The 16,705-nt window shown below is 32.6% G+C and overlaps 1 protein-coding gene across 2 annotated transcripts in view; it reads right to left on the reverse strand.

The window, feature by feature from the left end:
* Positions 1-9,431: 9,431 nt before the first annotated feature.
* The window catches only part of LOC145259143 (adenosine 3'-phospho 5'-phosphosulfate transporter 2-like), a 151,878-nt gene continuing 144,604 nt past the window's right edge, over positions 9,432-16,705 (reverse strand). For both annotated transcript variants that reach the window (XM_080116854.1, XM_080116845.1), the window contains exon 10: positions 9,432-15,657. In XM_080116854.1, the coding sequence (XP_079972980.1) occupies positions 15,501-15,657 (157 nt within the window). In that variant the 3' untranslated portion in view covers positions 9,432-15,500. The remainder of the gene's footprint in view (positions 15,658-16,705) is intronic.

Consider the following 16,705-nt stretch of genomic DNA (forward strand, 5'->3'; position numbering starts at 1 on the left):
TCGTTCTCTATTGACAGCATATTCAGATATGTACAAAGCACATTTCTGTGGCTCTGAGTGAATCCTAGAGAAACTTTCAAATATTATCTAGATATTAATAATGTTGCATTTTTAACCTTGTGTCATACATAAATAAATATTCATAACCATACCATTGTTAGCTGCTTCCTCGTATATGTGCCCTTTCTGTAATACTCTCCAACCTAGAGAATGCCACCTGCAAATAAGTTATTTCATACCTTGACAAAGAACTAAGATAAAATTTGTTAGAAGACAGGAGATGGGCAACATTTCATGACTACTCTCCATGTGATCCAACTAAAACGGTTGACATCAGCCAGATTTCATGCAGTCATATCATTTCTCATGCACTCAGGCTAAATCTTTCTCAGTCTTCCATGTTCTTTAATGCCTGAGATATTCAGACATGTTATTAACTTGATGCAAGAAGTGTCACACTGTACATAGCTTATTCGCATAAAGCCTCCATAATCCCGCCAATACCAAGTTTCTGATAAAGCACAGTTGATGTTGGCAGTAGGCCACATGTTTTATGTTAAGCAAGAGACCACCTTGCAGATGATGAGAATTGACTTCATGAGAGGGGGGGGATAATTAAAGAGAGAGAAGGACCTCACACAGGGTTCATACAGATTTTCAATGACTTTTCAAGGCTTTTCAAAGCTTTCTCCAGACAAAATTCAAGTTTTCAAAACAACAAAATTTGGGGTTTGTTTTACAATCCACAGCAATTCGAAAAAGCGATCAAAAATCAAATATACAACAAATAAATGTTATCATAGACAATAAAAGTTAATTGCAATCTACCTGCATCATTTTTTTTTTAATGTTTTTAGTGCTTTTAAATGCTTTTTATTTCATCTCAAATATTAACTCTCTTTACGGCTTTTAAATTTTCAACCAAGATGGCTGTCATCTTGTCCATTATTTTGGGTCTATTACTTTTGGGCTATCCTCATTTTTAATTATCACAATTGGGGGTGGGGGGATTCACCATTGGAGAGTCCTGTCCGCCCAAGGAAAGTATTTTTTTTAGAGAGGAGGGATTAATTTTATTTATGGCAGTCGCCAATATTCCTCCCCTCTTGTGCACGCACTACACAAAAAATTAAATTATAAATGAGAACAAAAATAGACAAAGATTTGAATCTTTATCACAAAACTACCACATAACTAAAGTGGTTTTGTGATAAATGAACGTAACTCTTGTATTGTATAGTACTACTATGCTATTTTAGAACGATCTATTCTGATTTTATTTTTAATATGTAAAAAATATTTTAATGGTATTTTTATTGATACTTAAAAAAATAATTTAATAGTATTTATTTCGATTTTATTTTTAATATTTTAACACAAATTTTTACTAGGCATAAAGAATACAATTTTCAAGGCCTTTTCAAGAAATAATTTTCCAGGCATTTTTCATATTTTCAAAGCAATAGAAATAAAGCCTTTTCAATGCAAAAGTCTAAATTTAAGGACTTTTGCAAAAAGTCTAAATTTAAGGACCTTTGCAAGTTTGTACGAACCTTGTCAGGGGAAAGAAAGAAAAAGAAAAACGAGAATTAAAGAGAAATATGGATTAAGAGAAAGCAAATAGGAGAAAGGGTAATCTCCAAACAATAGAAGAGGAAATGCTAATCTCAGAGAGATGAGAGGCGGTTCCAGGAATTCCATAAAAAAGACCTTTTTGTTTAGCAGATGACTGAAAGCATCCATAATCCCACCAGGACCAAGATTCTGATGAAGCACGGTTGATGAAACCCTTTCTTCAAGTTTGTAGTCTCAAATTCACCTGATCTTAACATCAACACTTTGCAGATCAGAAATGTTTGGGGCCCATATCTCAGAGTGATACTTATGAGAAATAATTAGCTAGTTAGAATCAATTATCGATTTGATAGCTGCATTGTTATTGAAGTCTACTTTGTAAATCCAACCGACTTTATTTTATATATGAAATATTACACATTTTTTGTCAAAGAAAACATTAAATATAATGGTTTTGTTTCTGCATTTTTTAAATGAGGATTGATAATTTGTACTATTTAGATTATTTGGACTACTGTTCTCATCTTGAGTGTTATTTTCAGAATATTTCGGACGATCTAACTTCTAATCTCTTTAGGTGTATTTTGTTAAAGACACTTGCACACCGAGACAAGAGAGAGGCTATGGAACAACTTGCAGCTAACGCATAGGAGGCAGTAGTACAAAGAAAACAAGAGAGGCTGTATAAGATCACCAAGCAAGTGTGCGTGAAATAACCCGCACTGAGCATTGATAAAGTTCAGTTGTAAGTTATAATCTTCTGGAGATCGAAGGTTCAATCCTCAGTGCAAGCAACACTCAAAATGCAATTGTAAATAAGTTAGAACGTCTATCCAATCGTGGCTAATGGGAAAAAAATCACGCTACCTCTGTGAATTAAATAACAGGTTCCATTCAAAATTTTATGCAGATTTCCGAGATTGACAGAAAGATTCCTGAGTTTGACAAGATACACCTGAAAAAGGTTGGAAGTTATATCAACTAAAACTTTGTGAAAATAACATTCAAGATGAGAACACTAGTCTGAATGATACAAATAATAGGGATTTAATGATTTTATTGAAAACAATTACTTGAACAGATTTTCTTTTTTCCATGTGTATGGAGCACGTTTGTACTTGTATTGCAGTTCTCCTCACAACAAATCCTTTATTCAATATTTGACCAGTTAACAGCTGTTGTGTTTAGTTGGCCCAATGGCAACTTGGAGGAAGTTTTTTACTTTAAATATCATATACATTTTTTTTAAAGAAAATCGCTCCAGACAAGACATGAAACCACTTAATGTAAGGAGCTAACAAAACAAGGTAAATAGGAAAACAGTCAGCAAAAAGAGAGTACCACAACCTTTCAGTTCTTGTAAAGAAGCTACTAGAATAGGAAGCTGTACTACAATGAGGTATCAAAAGTAGACCACTAGACCAACGAGTCAAACGAGCTGGAACAAAGGAAGCAGAGAATAGATCAGACAATTTTGAAGAACACATAGACAAGAAGATTAAGATTAGCAACATTTGTGTTGCATTGGTTTTCTGCATAAAAGAGTGCAGCTGTCCTGAACATGTCTATTCTCTTTCAAAGATTTCACTAACTTTTCTACTGTTAGCTTGAGATTTCCTGTACATAATGTCATTTCCTGAATACGTCAATTTAAATTTGTAACTTTTAATTTCTAATTGAAACTTCATTTTTACTTAATAAAACAGACTTTTCATTTCTAACATCACTCTAGAGTGCACCAGTGCAAATGTTTCCACAGGTTCATACCTTTGTCCATAATAGTGGAGGTGTGAATTCATAGCCTTACCAAATGAATGCAATAAATCTAACTGGAACTGAATTTGTCTTTGTTGATTTCATAGTTTGCATCAGTGTCCATTATACTAAGAATGCTTCATGGAAATACAGTCGTCACAATAAGCAGATTAATAATGATCAATCATAAATGTTCAAACACGAGTGTATTTGGATTTTAGCACAATGTGTCTTCCCTGATAAAATTGTGTCCAAGATGGATATATTTGGCTCATAACACCATGCTCTATAATACTCATAAGGGGAAAAACGAATGTACACAACATATCCAAGGCAATGGAAGAAACTCTAGAAAATAACCTTCAGTTTTTACTAGAATGGGGCTGTAAATGGCTGATAACATTTAATGCTACTAAGACTAAACTTCTTTCCTTTGACAACTGCAAAAAAAAAAATCTTCTCAACCAAAGATTGCTATAGCACCTTACTTGAAAGCCTATCTTTCAAACTCCTCGGTCTAACACTCACAGGCAACATAAATTGGAACAAATACATTAAGGACATTGCTAAGGCTGCTGCAAAGAAGGTGATCTCCCTGTACCGTGTTAGAAAATTACTTACACCAGAGAGCATTCTATATCTTTACAAAGTCACAATTCGCCCATGCATACAGTATTGTTACCACATCTGGGCTGGGACATCTTCACTAGTCTCTCATTCTTAGATAAGGTCCTAAAAAGAGTCTGAAATCTAATAAGTCCCACACTATTAGGCAAGCTCTAATCTCTATCATATTGCTGCAATGCGCATCCCTGTGCCTGTTTTGCAAGTACTTTAATGGAATGTACTCTAATGAATCTATAGCACTTATCCCCCTTCAACGTACATACTCCTAATTAACTCGACAAACAGCAAAATCCCACCCCTTCACTATAGAGGTTCCTAGATGCCGGAAAGTCAAGTATTAATAGTTTCTTCCCTCAAACTGCTACACTTTAAAATTCTCTCTCCATTTCCTGCTTCTCTTACTGTACTAACCTGCAGTAGTTTAAATATAATTTGAACAGACATCTGCTCAACATGTGCTTAACTTCCAACAGTTCCCTGTTGAACTTGATCCCAAATAGTAACCCCTTATGTTGCAAGTGACAATATGCCTTGTTTGGGGTGACAAAGAAGAGTAGAAGAAACAAAACAACCTTAGTTTGTCTGAAACGGAGAGGATCACAAGGCTTCAAATGATATGAGAAGAGGGGTCCATGGATGTGATGTCATATGCAACAAAAGCAAGAAAGAATGGTTAGATTTGCATATTGACACAGATGGTCAGTTTTAACGCCGACACAAAAAACTGTTGAGAGCTCCATGCGACTATGGGCACTGTCTGCCAGTCTTTTTGTCTGTCTATCTAATAGTTCCTCTTAAGTCAAGATTGTTATTTCTATTTGTTTGTTGTTTTACAAACGAATCACTACTTATCAAGGTCCATAGGCAACTTGAGGGTAAAGGTGATTGAGTTTGATCAGCAGACAGTGAAGTGACTGATCAGAAATTGTCTATTTAAGAGGATCTCCTACAGAATTACATGTAAATGGTATTTTTATTCAATATTTTTTTCTCAATAAACCTTCATTTCCAAACTCTATCTTAATCTTCTTAGTATAATGCAACGAAATGATATGAACAAGTCCTAACAGGGGATAATACAATTATAAGAATAAGATGATTACAACGAAATTCAAATAAATGAAGAATACACATGCCTGATAGACTTTCGCCTTGATCAACAGTGATAACACTCTGCTGGTTAGTAATAGCAAAAGTTTCCTGAATTTACTCCATCTACTCCTAACTCTTTCGATTGCACTAGTACCTGCTCCACCTTGTGATCCAATAGTATCACCAAGGTAATAAAACTTTTGAATCTCAACTTCATCATTCAAATAGACTGTCTCCACATCTGGATTTTCATCAATTTTCGTTGTCTTACACTTCTTGCATGCAAACTGATTTATCATCTTTCAACCTATCTGTAATTTTGTTGCATTTCTTGTGTACCTAATTCTTACAAGTACCATGAAAGATTAAATTGCACCCGATTTCTTTTCCACAAACTGAGCAGAACTTTCCAACACTACAAGCACTGATCATCATTTTGAAATTAGTCTGCATCTGTTACAATAAGCAGTGACCCCCTTTTTTAGTTCATGTTGTTCCTGTTTTTACTTGCATCCCAAAGCATATATAATATTATTTTAAGGTATACATTAGTTCTGGGAATGTGTTATGTAAGAATGGCAACACTCACTCTCCGACCTTTACTTTTCATGGCATTCCTCCAAGTCTTTAACTTAACAAGTGTAACAGAGCGTGGATGTGTGTATGCAAATGCATATGAAATGTAAAATGACGTCACCGTAAGGAAAAACCAAAAAACTATAAAAAGAAGAGAGCACGTAAGAGAAGACGATCACATTAGAGACGTGTGTGACGTCACAGCAATAAAGAGAAGTCATGCATGGCAGGAGAATGAGGAAATAAATATCATTGTTCCAAAAAAGGAATCGTCATTACTTGTTCTGTGTTCCTTGTGACATATTCTGCTACAACATGTTGAGTCTTCGTGTGTAAACGTGTACTACGTTAAACAACTAGACCTTCAATTGTTGCACATGCAAGTACTAAATCGTTAGCATACAGCATCTTTCTTGCACAACTTGTATTAAACTTCATGGAGAATACTTTTAACATAAAAATGAACAACAATGAACTCAGTACAGAACCCTGATGTATTCCTACTTTAACATTAAAAGCTATCAATTCTAATACAGCTTTGAGCATTTGAACAAAATTCACCAAACACTTATTGACCGCTTGTTTATGCAAAACCAACCAGACAGTATCTCTTGATGTTAAATATTTGGTAAGTAAACTCACTAGTATATAGGTTAGTTGAAAATAATAGGAAATGAAAGGTCAGTCAGGGTTAACTAGTTGAACATGGGTTAGAATTGCTTGACTGATAAAATTGATAGAAACCAGGGTTGTCACATGGCTCAAAGAGAGAGTGAGGGAGAGAAGTCTGTAGTTCCCTGAAAGCACTTCACATGTTAACATGCTAGTTTAAAATGTGCTGATATTTAATTAAACAGTGATTATCAATCTCTTTGTCTCTCCCCACCATCACTAGTCAGTGATCTGGAATGAAGCTCAAGTTAAATAAATCTACCTCCACTCCATTCTATCTTCCAACAGTTTTGTTTTGTCTTTTCAAGCTATGAAAGACTTTATTTGTAGGTGTCATTCCCCTGGTCAAGAAGGATCATGGAAAGAGCCCATACAAGAACAAGCAACTCACAAGGTTTAATTATAAACTTTCATGTGTGTGTTTTTTTTATTTTAATAATGATGACACAAGGTTGAAATGCAAGATCAACAAAGGCAAAGTACAAGTTTTTCTTATCAAAATATCTCTTGCATTTATCTCGGGATTAGTGGTACTTGGCTAAGCATAAAACCAAACTTTATTTCATCTATACTTTTGATATTTGCGGCGCAATTATTCTCTCAATCACTTTCAGGACATGATCCATCAGCTTTAAGTATCTATCTAGAACTCCTTTATGCTTGTAACAGTTTACAATTGTACTAAGATCCCAGTTTTTTGAAAAAACTTTTTTATGGTCTGATTTGTCAAGTTTGTGATCATCTTAATACCTGTTTCACTCACAACCTTCAACATTTGTCCAACAATACATGAGGGTCTTGCTGTCTTTTTCATAATTTCTTGTACCATTTTTTTGCAATTCTTTTACTAAATCAGATACTACTTCTGCAACTAGATTCCCAGAGTTCCATGAAAACTCAGCATCCAACAATTTCTTATAGTGGCATTTCTAAGCATCCTTCTTGTTTTATCAATTTGTTGATAACACTCTATTGTCATTTCATATGCACTTCTCTGCAATAATATCAATATTTGTCTTTGCCATTCCTTTTGCTATCCTGAATCTTTCATTCTTTAGGTCATCCCTTTAGAGTATATCTGGAAACAGAGCCTCCTTTTCACCTTTGCATACTGTTCTTCTTTCACTCTTTGCCGTCATTTATATTTCCTTATTCAGTAAACTTTTTATTGTTTCAATTTTTCTTTGATATGCTTCTCAACTTCCTCATTCCACCATCATGTCACCCTATGCTTTGGGGGCCCTTTTGTTGACTCACAAGTCTGATTGTTATATATTGGGACCCTGCGTCGATAAATAGTAATTGAGTTAACTAGTATGGATTCGCACATGTCAGGATAACTTGGAAACAAACAGAAATATACCCAGCTGCAGATAGCGTGATTCAAACAGTGGTCAAATGTTAGCATCCTAGACAAAACGCGCGAGAAATGCAAAGGGGTGATATGAAAATAGAAAGGTTATCATGTATTCGAGGATAAACAGAGTTTCTAGAGTGCCTCATCAAAAGTGATAGAGAAGAGATGCGCCCAAGAATGTAGAAATCTAAGCAAATGTTGCCTTTAAACTCTGCCCATGCGTCGCCATCATCAGGACAAATTAAGAAAATTAAGGAAGTAATTAGTTAGAACACGCTCTAAGTAAATAAGTAATTAGACATTGTGATCTTTTCTCCCAATGAGTAATCTCTCTAATAAAACTTTTGAAACAGCAGCAAGTCTCCACTGTGTTTTTATGTACGAGTAGTTTTGTTTGATTAGCTTAGCAGAGGAGGCCAACCATCACAAAAGGATCACAGCTCTCACATAGAAAAGCAATAATTGAGAGAATGAAGACCAACATCTGCGCATGTGTGTATACAGACTTTATTCATCCGTTTCCTTGATCGCTCACTGTTAAGAGTGCACATGTGCAAAATATATGCATTGTAATGTAAACAACAATGTGCTTCCTCTCATTTAACATTAAAATGTTACACGATTTGTTAGTTCCAACAATGCAGCCTTCTACTTACTTTCACTGTTCTTCCACATATTTACTAGTGGATCTGGTAGCCAAACGTTCCATTACTTGATCTCTAAATGTTGCATTTGGTATGTTCTGCATTCAATTATCACATCTTTCTCCTGGGAATAAACTTTATATTTACTTCTGAAGCTTTCTCCAATGCAAAATTGCAAATAACTAATTTGAGCTGACCAGATATTACTTTCAAGAGATTTTTATCCTTTTACCAAACGAGCAGATAATTTACTTGAGTCTTTGCTATACCAGACTCATATGGAACAAGGTTTCATTTTTTTTCCCTAGGAGAATATCCGTCCAGGATGGGTAAAATTAATTTCCTGAACAAAACGATTTTACACCATTTTCAAGACACTTTACAAAGCTTAACATCAAGATAGAATTCTATTAAACCTTATTTCTAGAATCCTTATTCTAATTTTTACCAAAATCCACTACATGATTTTTATTCTAGAAAATGTCTAAAATTTTAATCTAAAGGGGTCTTAAGAAGAAATTGAAATTTAGGAAATTTTAATTGATATCTAATGATTATGGATAAAATCCCATGGAAAACTGAAATATTTGAATTTTTAAAATGGGAGGATATGCTCATGTTATGCCCTATAAAAACTCTTTATAATATTCAAACAAAACTGAAATTTGAGGAAATTGATGTCTAATATCTATTGTCAAAATTTCACAAAGATTGAACATTTCTTAATTTTCACAAAGGGTTTCCATCCACTTTTTACCCACTTTGCATAAAACTAAAAGTAAATATAGCTCACATTACAACCTTGCGAGATTATGTGCTCCTTCTCAACAACAATCACCAACCCTGATGCGGTTTCCAATTTTTTTTTGTTTTTTTTACAAAGGAGTCACCACTTATCAAGGCCCAGAGGCGCCTCAAGGATAAGGGTTAATGCATGTACAGTGGTCAAAGGGAACATGTCATAGTAATCGTTAGTAGTGGAAATTTAGTAAATTGGACTACTTACGGGGATGGCTCATCAAGAATTTGTTCACATTGGACTTGAAGACAACCATACCGTTAAAGGTGAGCACTGGTTCACATGTATAAAAAATAAACCCAAAAGAGACAAAAGAAACACAGACTGCAACACATTCTGTAAATTCATTTTAATGGAATGTATATAAAATAGGATATATGAAAAAAAAAAAAACTTTTGAACACTTGTGTTTTTAGAAAATTTCATTTTACAAAATTTTGCTGTTTGTTCTTTTTTACCTCAATTTCTTGTATTTATTTTTATTTTTTTTGGAATACAAAATAAATGATTTGTTTTTCTGTCAGCTAAATCTTTCAAGAGATATTTGATATGATCACCAAAATATATACAATACATTAAATGGATTCCATTATTAAAATTTACAACAAAAATTACAGGGCAAAAAAAAAAATGATAATATTGTAATGGATCTGCATTTTATTTTATTTTTTATATATATTTCTTTGCCCTCTAATTAGTGTGAAATACAAAAAATTACTAAGAATTTTTTTCATTTGGACAATAGTTTATCAACCGGGTTAATATTTGATGAATGGAGAGTCTTTCGACAATTTTACAAAAACACAGGAATCCCATTATATGTGTGAGAGGCAACCTATGACACATGTCTGACCTGTACTCTTTATATGGCTGCAAGGTGTTGTCATCGACAAATTATAAAAACACCATGATCCTTTGCTATAGTGCATCAGGTGAAGAAAATTGTTGGTGCTAATTTAACGGTTTCTATGAGAACTTGCATCACACAATGACATCTCAAGTGGTACAACCACATCACTTGCCATCAGTCATTCGAAACACTCCAAACTGTGTCCCACATAAGTGTTGATGGCCCAAAGCCATATAGGTTGCTCAAGACAAAGCATAACTATATTCTACCAGGCAAGACAAACAAAATAGCAACAGACAGAAGTCATCATGAAACATGAAGATAAAATGATGAAATATAAATGTTGCTTAATCAATTCAAAACTTTTAAGAATATTATTATTTATACGGGTTATTGTAGTGCTCCTGTGCACCTATTTTTTTTTATCTTATTTATTTTTCAATATAAAAACCTAAAGAAAAGACAGATATTTTTCATTTAATCAAATCTTAGTTATTAATAACTACAGATCAAAAATGTCATGTCAGTGCAGTGAAACCTGTATATGTCTCTATAAATAAATATTAATATTTTTTTTTAATATAGAAATAAAGTCTTGTATAGCTGTTTCCATTATTTTCTGTTTTATTATTTTGCTGTTTGATCATAGTGCAATTAAGTGCATGGGAATATTTCACTTACCCTGTATAATATCTAGAGTACCTAGAAGTTTAACCTTTTTTTATTATTGCTATTAGAAGTAAATCTGTAAGATAATGTTTTGTCACGTTTATATTCACAATATTGAGTATTATATCTATAAAACAATATTGAGTATTATATCTATATAAAACAATATTGAGTATTATATCTATATAAAACAATATTGAGTATTATATCTATATAAAACAATATATAACTAATATTGTGACCGAATTTAGAATTCATATCATCAGTGTGCACCCCCTCAACTTGCTTAAACTATTGAATATCTGAAAACTTCAGTGATGTACAACCAAGCAAATACCCTCCGTGAGAGACCTGTTGTACTTCTTTCACTGAGATTAAATTCACTGAAGTTCCCACGTCTAACAACTAGACTTGGTAAACACCTGCAAAAATTATCAACCATCTCACCAATAAGAACTCCTGAGCATCTTTTTGCACCGATGTGTTAAACACAGGTGGACATGCCTACGAAGCAAGAAAATCACATGACTTTCAGAAACATTTCTTTTCACTCAGAATTGCTGGAGTATAGAGCAACTGCCTGCATCAGCTGTTGGCTGCCAAGACATTGCATCCTTTAAAATCTTCATACTCAACAAATTTTCCCTCATACATACATGTTCATCATGACACACACTGTTCAATTCTGACAAATTTTTATCATCCTATGTATTATATATGTGCATTAGTGATGGGTTGTAGTTCACCTGAGTGCCATACACAATAATATATTATTTGTTAGTATTAATATTATTATTAAAACAAATACTGGCAATAATTAATAGTTGTATAACATATGCAATTCTTAAATTTTAAATATTTGGGAAATTCAGCCATTTTCAAATCAATTAAAAGTACTTATATATATATATATATATATATATATATATATATATATATATATGTATGTATGTATGTATGTATAAAGTACTTGTTCAAACCCCCACCTCATAAAGACATAAGAATAAAGAAAAATCTATATGATGTATGTATCCATGACAAAGAAAATATCACATCAAAAATCATGTAAATTGATCAAGTTGTTATAGTTTTACAAAGAAAATTATTTTAAGTGAATTTGAGTTTTTCAAATGCTCTTATCCCTCTGTTTAGTATGTTTTTTTTTAATCTTGCAAAAGTTTGAATTTGGAGTTATTTCCCTTATTCTTTCAAGTTGATGTTGCAAGATCGTCACTTGTTGCTTAGCCATTACAATTGATTTTCTTATTTAGAAATAAAACTACTTGATCAATTTATGTGATTTTTGGTATGCATAATATTTTCTGTCACAGGTACATAACCATATTTTTGTTTTTTTCTTTATTCTTGTTTTTACTTGGAGTGGAGTTCTGGACAAGCACCAAAAAAAATTTTAAGAACATTTTATAAGATTAAAATATCTTTAAATTCTAGGTTTATGAAGTAATAACGTGAACACAAACAAATGTGATAAACCTAAAAATTACATCTTAAACTCACAAGTTATGTTTACAACTACGTTCACAGATTAAAAATTATTTTCCCTCTAAAATTAACAAGCTTTGGGATCCCAAGCTTTTCAATAAAAAAGGATCAACAGAGGCAGTTCGTATCAAATGGCAAAAGAAGTCAAGACAGTAGTAACAAACAGTCAACATGCCTCGACAGATGCTTCTCGGTTATTAGCCGGGATAAATGAACAAAAACTACTATTAACTTATTTATGATGCCACATGCATACACAAATACTGACTGGCAAAACGAATGCAGGCAAGTACATACACTTTGGTGCTTGTATTGATTGATGATTTTTTTAAAGCAACACATTTCAGGTGGAAACATTATGATGTACTTACCTGTCATGTCAAAATTAATATAAATTCTAAAAATTACGAAAAATGATCCAGTAGATGTGCCAGGTGTATTTTTAACAAAAAATCATCCACAATTATTTTCTGAGATTCTGTACTTAAAAATGGCTGACTCTTAATTTAATTCAAGGACGATAGGTCTGTCATACTGAATTAGTTGCACAACTTTCACATTAAAAAATACAATAAAATTCGATAATTTCTATTTTTACTTGTAATTTTTTTTTCTACTTGATCATTTTCTGTAATCTTTGAAATTTATAATTATTTAAACATGATACATAAGTACGTAATATTGTTTTTACCTGAATGAGTTGGTTTTAAAAAAATCACCAATCTACACAAGTATCTACACTTTAACTTGTTCTACAAAGAGAAACAACAACCTTTTGAAATTGACAAACACAAAAACACAAACAACTCATGCAAACAACTTTGTTAACAAACATGAATGAGAAGTTAACATGTTCACAATTTTGAATTTTGTAAATAAATATTTTTGTATAAATATGCATATATTACATTTCATTTCTGTTTTCGCTTTTATTCTTTTTTATAAAATGATTCGTTTTTTCACATAAAATTTATGAAAGCCCATTTTAAACACAACTGACAGATTCCCCACAAGATGGTGACTTAACTTAGACCACAGTCCTTAAAAATAGTCAAATAAATAAATAAAGATGCATGTTAAGTTTTAAACAGAATATGATTTATCTTAATTTCTTCAATTATTGAAATTCTTTTGAGATGAACAATTTGTATATTTTTATTTATTTGTGGACAGTTATCCTCATCTTTTTTATAGTTGTTGTTTAACAACGTTTCAGTCAATTATTCCTCTGGCTTCCATCAGGTTGTTAACTGCGTCGGGATAGGAATGCTGAATCTTCAACTGTATCTTCAGTAATTACTGCCTTCCATAATTGTTGCCATCTCACCACATTTTGGCCAACTTATCCTCTGGTTGGCTTTGAGTAGGATTGAAATTATTATCTTTAGACAATGCTCACCTGGAACTGTAGAGATTCAAAGTCTGAAGGTCCACAGTTTATTACAACTTGACGAAGGCCAGAGGAATAGTTTGCCGAAACATCATTAAACAACAACTATAAAAGATGAGAATAATAGTCTACAAATAAATAAAACATCTTAATTTCTGTTTAAAAGTACAATCTATTTTAATTTCTCTATTTAAAATAAGATCCAAATGAATAAATTATATCATCGAAGATACTAGTGAAAATCTAACATGGCTATTATATTTTGGAGAATGTTTTAGATGACGACTGATAAATTGTATTACATATCTTCGTTGTTATTTTCACAAAACTTCAGCAGATATGACTTCATTCTTTCTCATGTGCATTTTTTCAAAATTGAGAATTTTCATACTAAATTCAGGAACCTATACAGAATTTCAAACTTAACTACATAGATTGTTCTCAGTTCATCAGCCATGACCAGGTAGAAATGTTATTATTCTTAATCATTATCATCTGTAGTAATGATTGAACCTTCAACCTCCAGAAGACTGTCACTTAGAACTTATTAATCAGTGCCTTTATACGTTGTGCCATATATCCTATAGACATGTGATGCAATGAATAAGGTTGGTGGTTCAATACTAACTACAGGCGATACTAAGAATAACATAATTAACACTTCTACTCAGTCAAGGCTGACAAAACAAGAACAATGTATCCTCATAGATTGAATAGGTCAGGTTGAAATTCTGTATAGGTTTCCAAGTTCGAAATAAAAATTCTCAAGTTCAAAAAGATACACCTTAAGATTGGAAGTTACATCAGCCAAAACGTTGTCAATAACCAAGTTGAGAAAAGTAGTTGGAATTAGTGTTGGGACGATTAATCAGAATTGGGAACCGGAAAAATAGGAACTTTTTGGTCCATATTTTTCAATGCTAAAAGCAATTCTTTTGTCAATTTATATTATTTTGTTTAAAGCAAACACTTCTGCTTCTGGTAGTAATGATAAAATAATAAACATTTATTGATTTTTAAGCTACCAGTAAAACAAACATCAATAGATCATCCCTCCCAAGCGTATTTTTACATTTGAGAAAATATCTGCACATTTAACGTTTTTATAGCAATCAGGAAAAAGTAGCAACTTTATAGTTAAATATTCAGAGATTTATAAAGAAACAGAATCAGTAATTGTATCAAAAATGGGAATTTAGTATGGAATTGGTAATTGTATCAGAATCCGGAAAAATATTGGAATCATCACATCACTGGTTGGAATATTCCAAATAATACAAATAGCTATTATATATTTGGTTGGTTGGTTGTTTTGTTTTACGGCATATCAACCCTTTTCAGGTTATTTAATACCGAATCCAGTGATTTGGAAGAAAAGTTTTTTAGTAGAATATGTTTTTTCAAGTCAGTTTCTATTTAGCCCATAGTTAGGAGTTGGGACCCTAACAGGTACTACCACTCCGGGTCAGAGTGGACCTGGGAGCAATGGCAATTAAAGGGTGGCTCCACACTCCCCAAAGCCCACAAGCTGGGGCCTCACCATCGGATATAGTTTAAGGTCATATCCAGGACCCTATTATATATTTATTCTATTTCTTTAAGAGAATGATTTTATATTAACTTCAGTGTTTTCATATAAAAAGTTACTTATAATCAATTTGAAATTTGGCAAATAAAGAAATTAGAATTCCAAAAACATACACCATTTAAAATTGCTATATTACAGAATTATTGTGTTAGTATTCATCGTTATTGTCATTGTTGAACTTTTCCTTCCTGGCATAATAAGAGCCAAAAGCTAAAAAAAGGTCCAAAAATATATAAAAATAAATTCAATCTTTCAATTAAAACCAGGATTGTGATATTAAAAATAAATACAATCTTAAGAAAATGTACTTCCAGAAAAATTAGAAAAAAATCATGAAAGGTGATTACTGAAATAAGGTATAAAATTAATGATAAACGTGAAAATTTCTGCCATTCCGAAATGATTAAATAACTCTCTCAAGTCCTGAATACTTCTGACGTGATCTTCGACCGATGATGTAATTCCAAAGGTAGAACAAAGGGATGTTCATATTTTTACGATTTTTGCTGTAGATGTTCAAAACGATACCAAATATGACAATCAGCCCAGACCACAAATAACTGGAAAACAAAAAGAAAAATATTAAATAATTGTAAAAAATTTAAAAGCATTATATTCTTACATAAGCACACTCATCACAACTGGTTTAACCTCCGTTTTACATTTATTAGGCTTTAAGTGATCACATTTTAGAGGATCACCTGAATTTGTTTCTAAACTTATACAAGTTCACAAAACCAGTTGTTAAACTTCCATGTTTACTTTATGTCTAGCGTTTGATGAAATTTCTTAGATGTAGTCATCATATTTGATTTGTGCAGAAGGCTAGAATGATATACTCTGCTGAATGCCTTTGAAATATCAACTGCAATGACCCTACCATTCTATGAACTTACAGATCCGCTGAGTTACAACATTTAAAAGATCAACAATTGAACAAAACCCACATGTACTGAACATCATCAAACATCCAAACTTTCCAGAAAATGAACAAGCTTGCCATTGACTTATGTAATCAAATTCTCACCATTTTATCATTTTCAATCCTCTCTTAATATTGTTCATCATTCAATTGGCATTCTCATTAACGCTTATCCTCGAGTGGCCTTTGACCTTGGTAAGTGGTGACTCATTAGCATAATTTTTTTTTTTTTTACTGAATCAAGACTAAATGCCACTCAAGGATAAGAGTTAATGAGATGAAATGATTGTCGGAATCAACTTGTAGGGACAAATCTAGATAGGAATCTATTGACATTGACTTTGAAGATACCCAAGTTGTAATCTGCAAAAAAGCAGCCCCATGGCAATGTGTTCTACAAGCAGGAAGCTCTTGCGAAGACGCATTGTTGGGAATATTTCACCTGATGTTAGGCACACTGGGAAAGAAAGGAAAGATATTCTTCATATTGGTAGGAAGACAAATTCTTGCTGTGAATGTTTTATAAGGAGGCATCAGGTATTACAGCTCAGTCGAGCACATTTCATGGAAATAAGAATAGAGTAGAGAGAGACTAGCAATATCTCTTCTATGAAAAAAGGGCTGTGATAAACGGAAGAGATCATCCTCAACTAGTTGATGCTGAATTCCATCAAGACAACGTCAAG

The sequence above is a fragment of the Euprymna scolopes genome, chromosome 3, assembly GCF_053919585.1.
Source record: "Euprymna scolopes isolate OS-2025 chromosome 3, ASM5391958v1, whole genome shotgun sequence".
Taxonomy (NCBI): Eukaryota; Metazoa; Mollusca; class Cephalopoda; order Sepiida; family Sepiolidae; genus Euprymna; species Euprymna scolopes.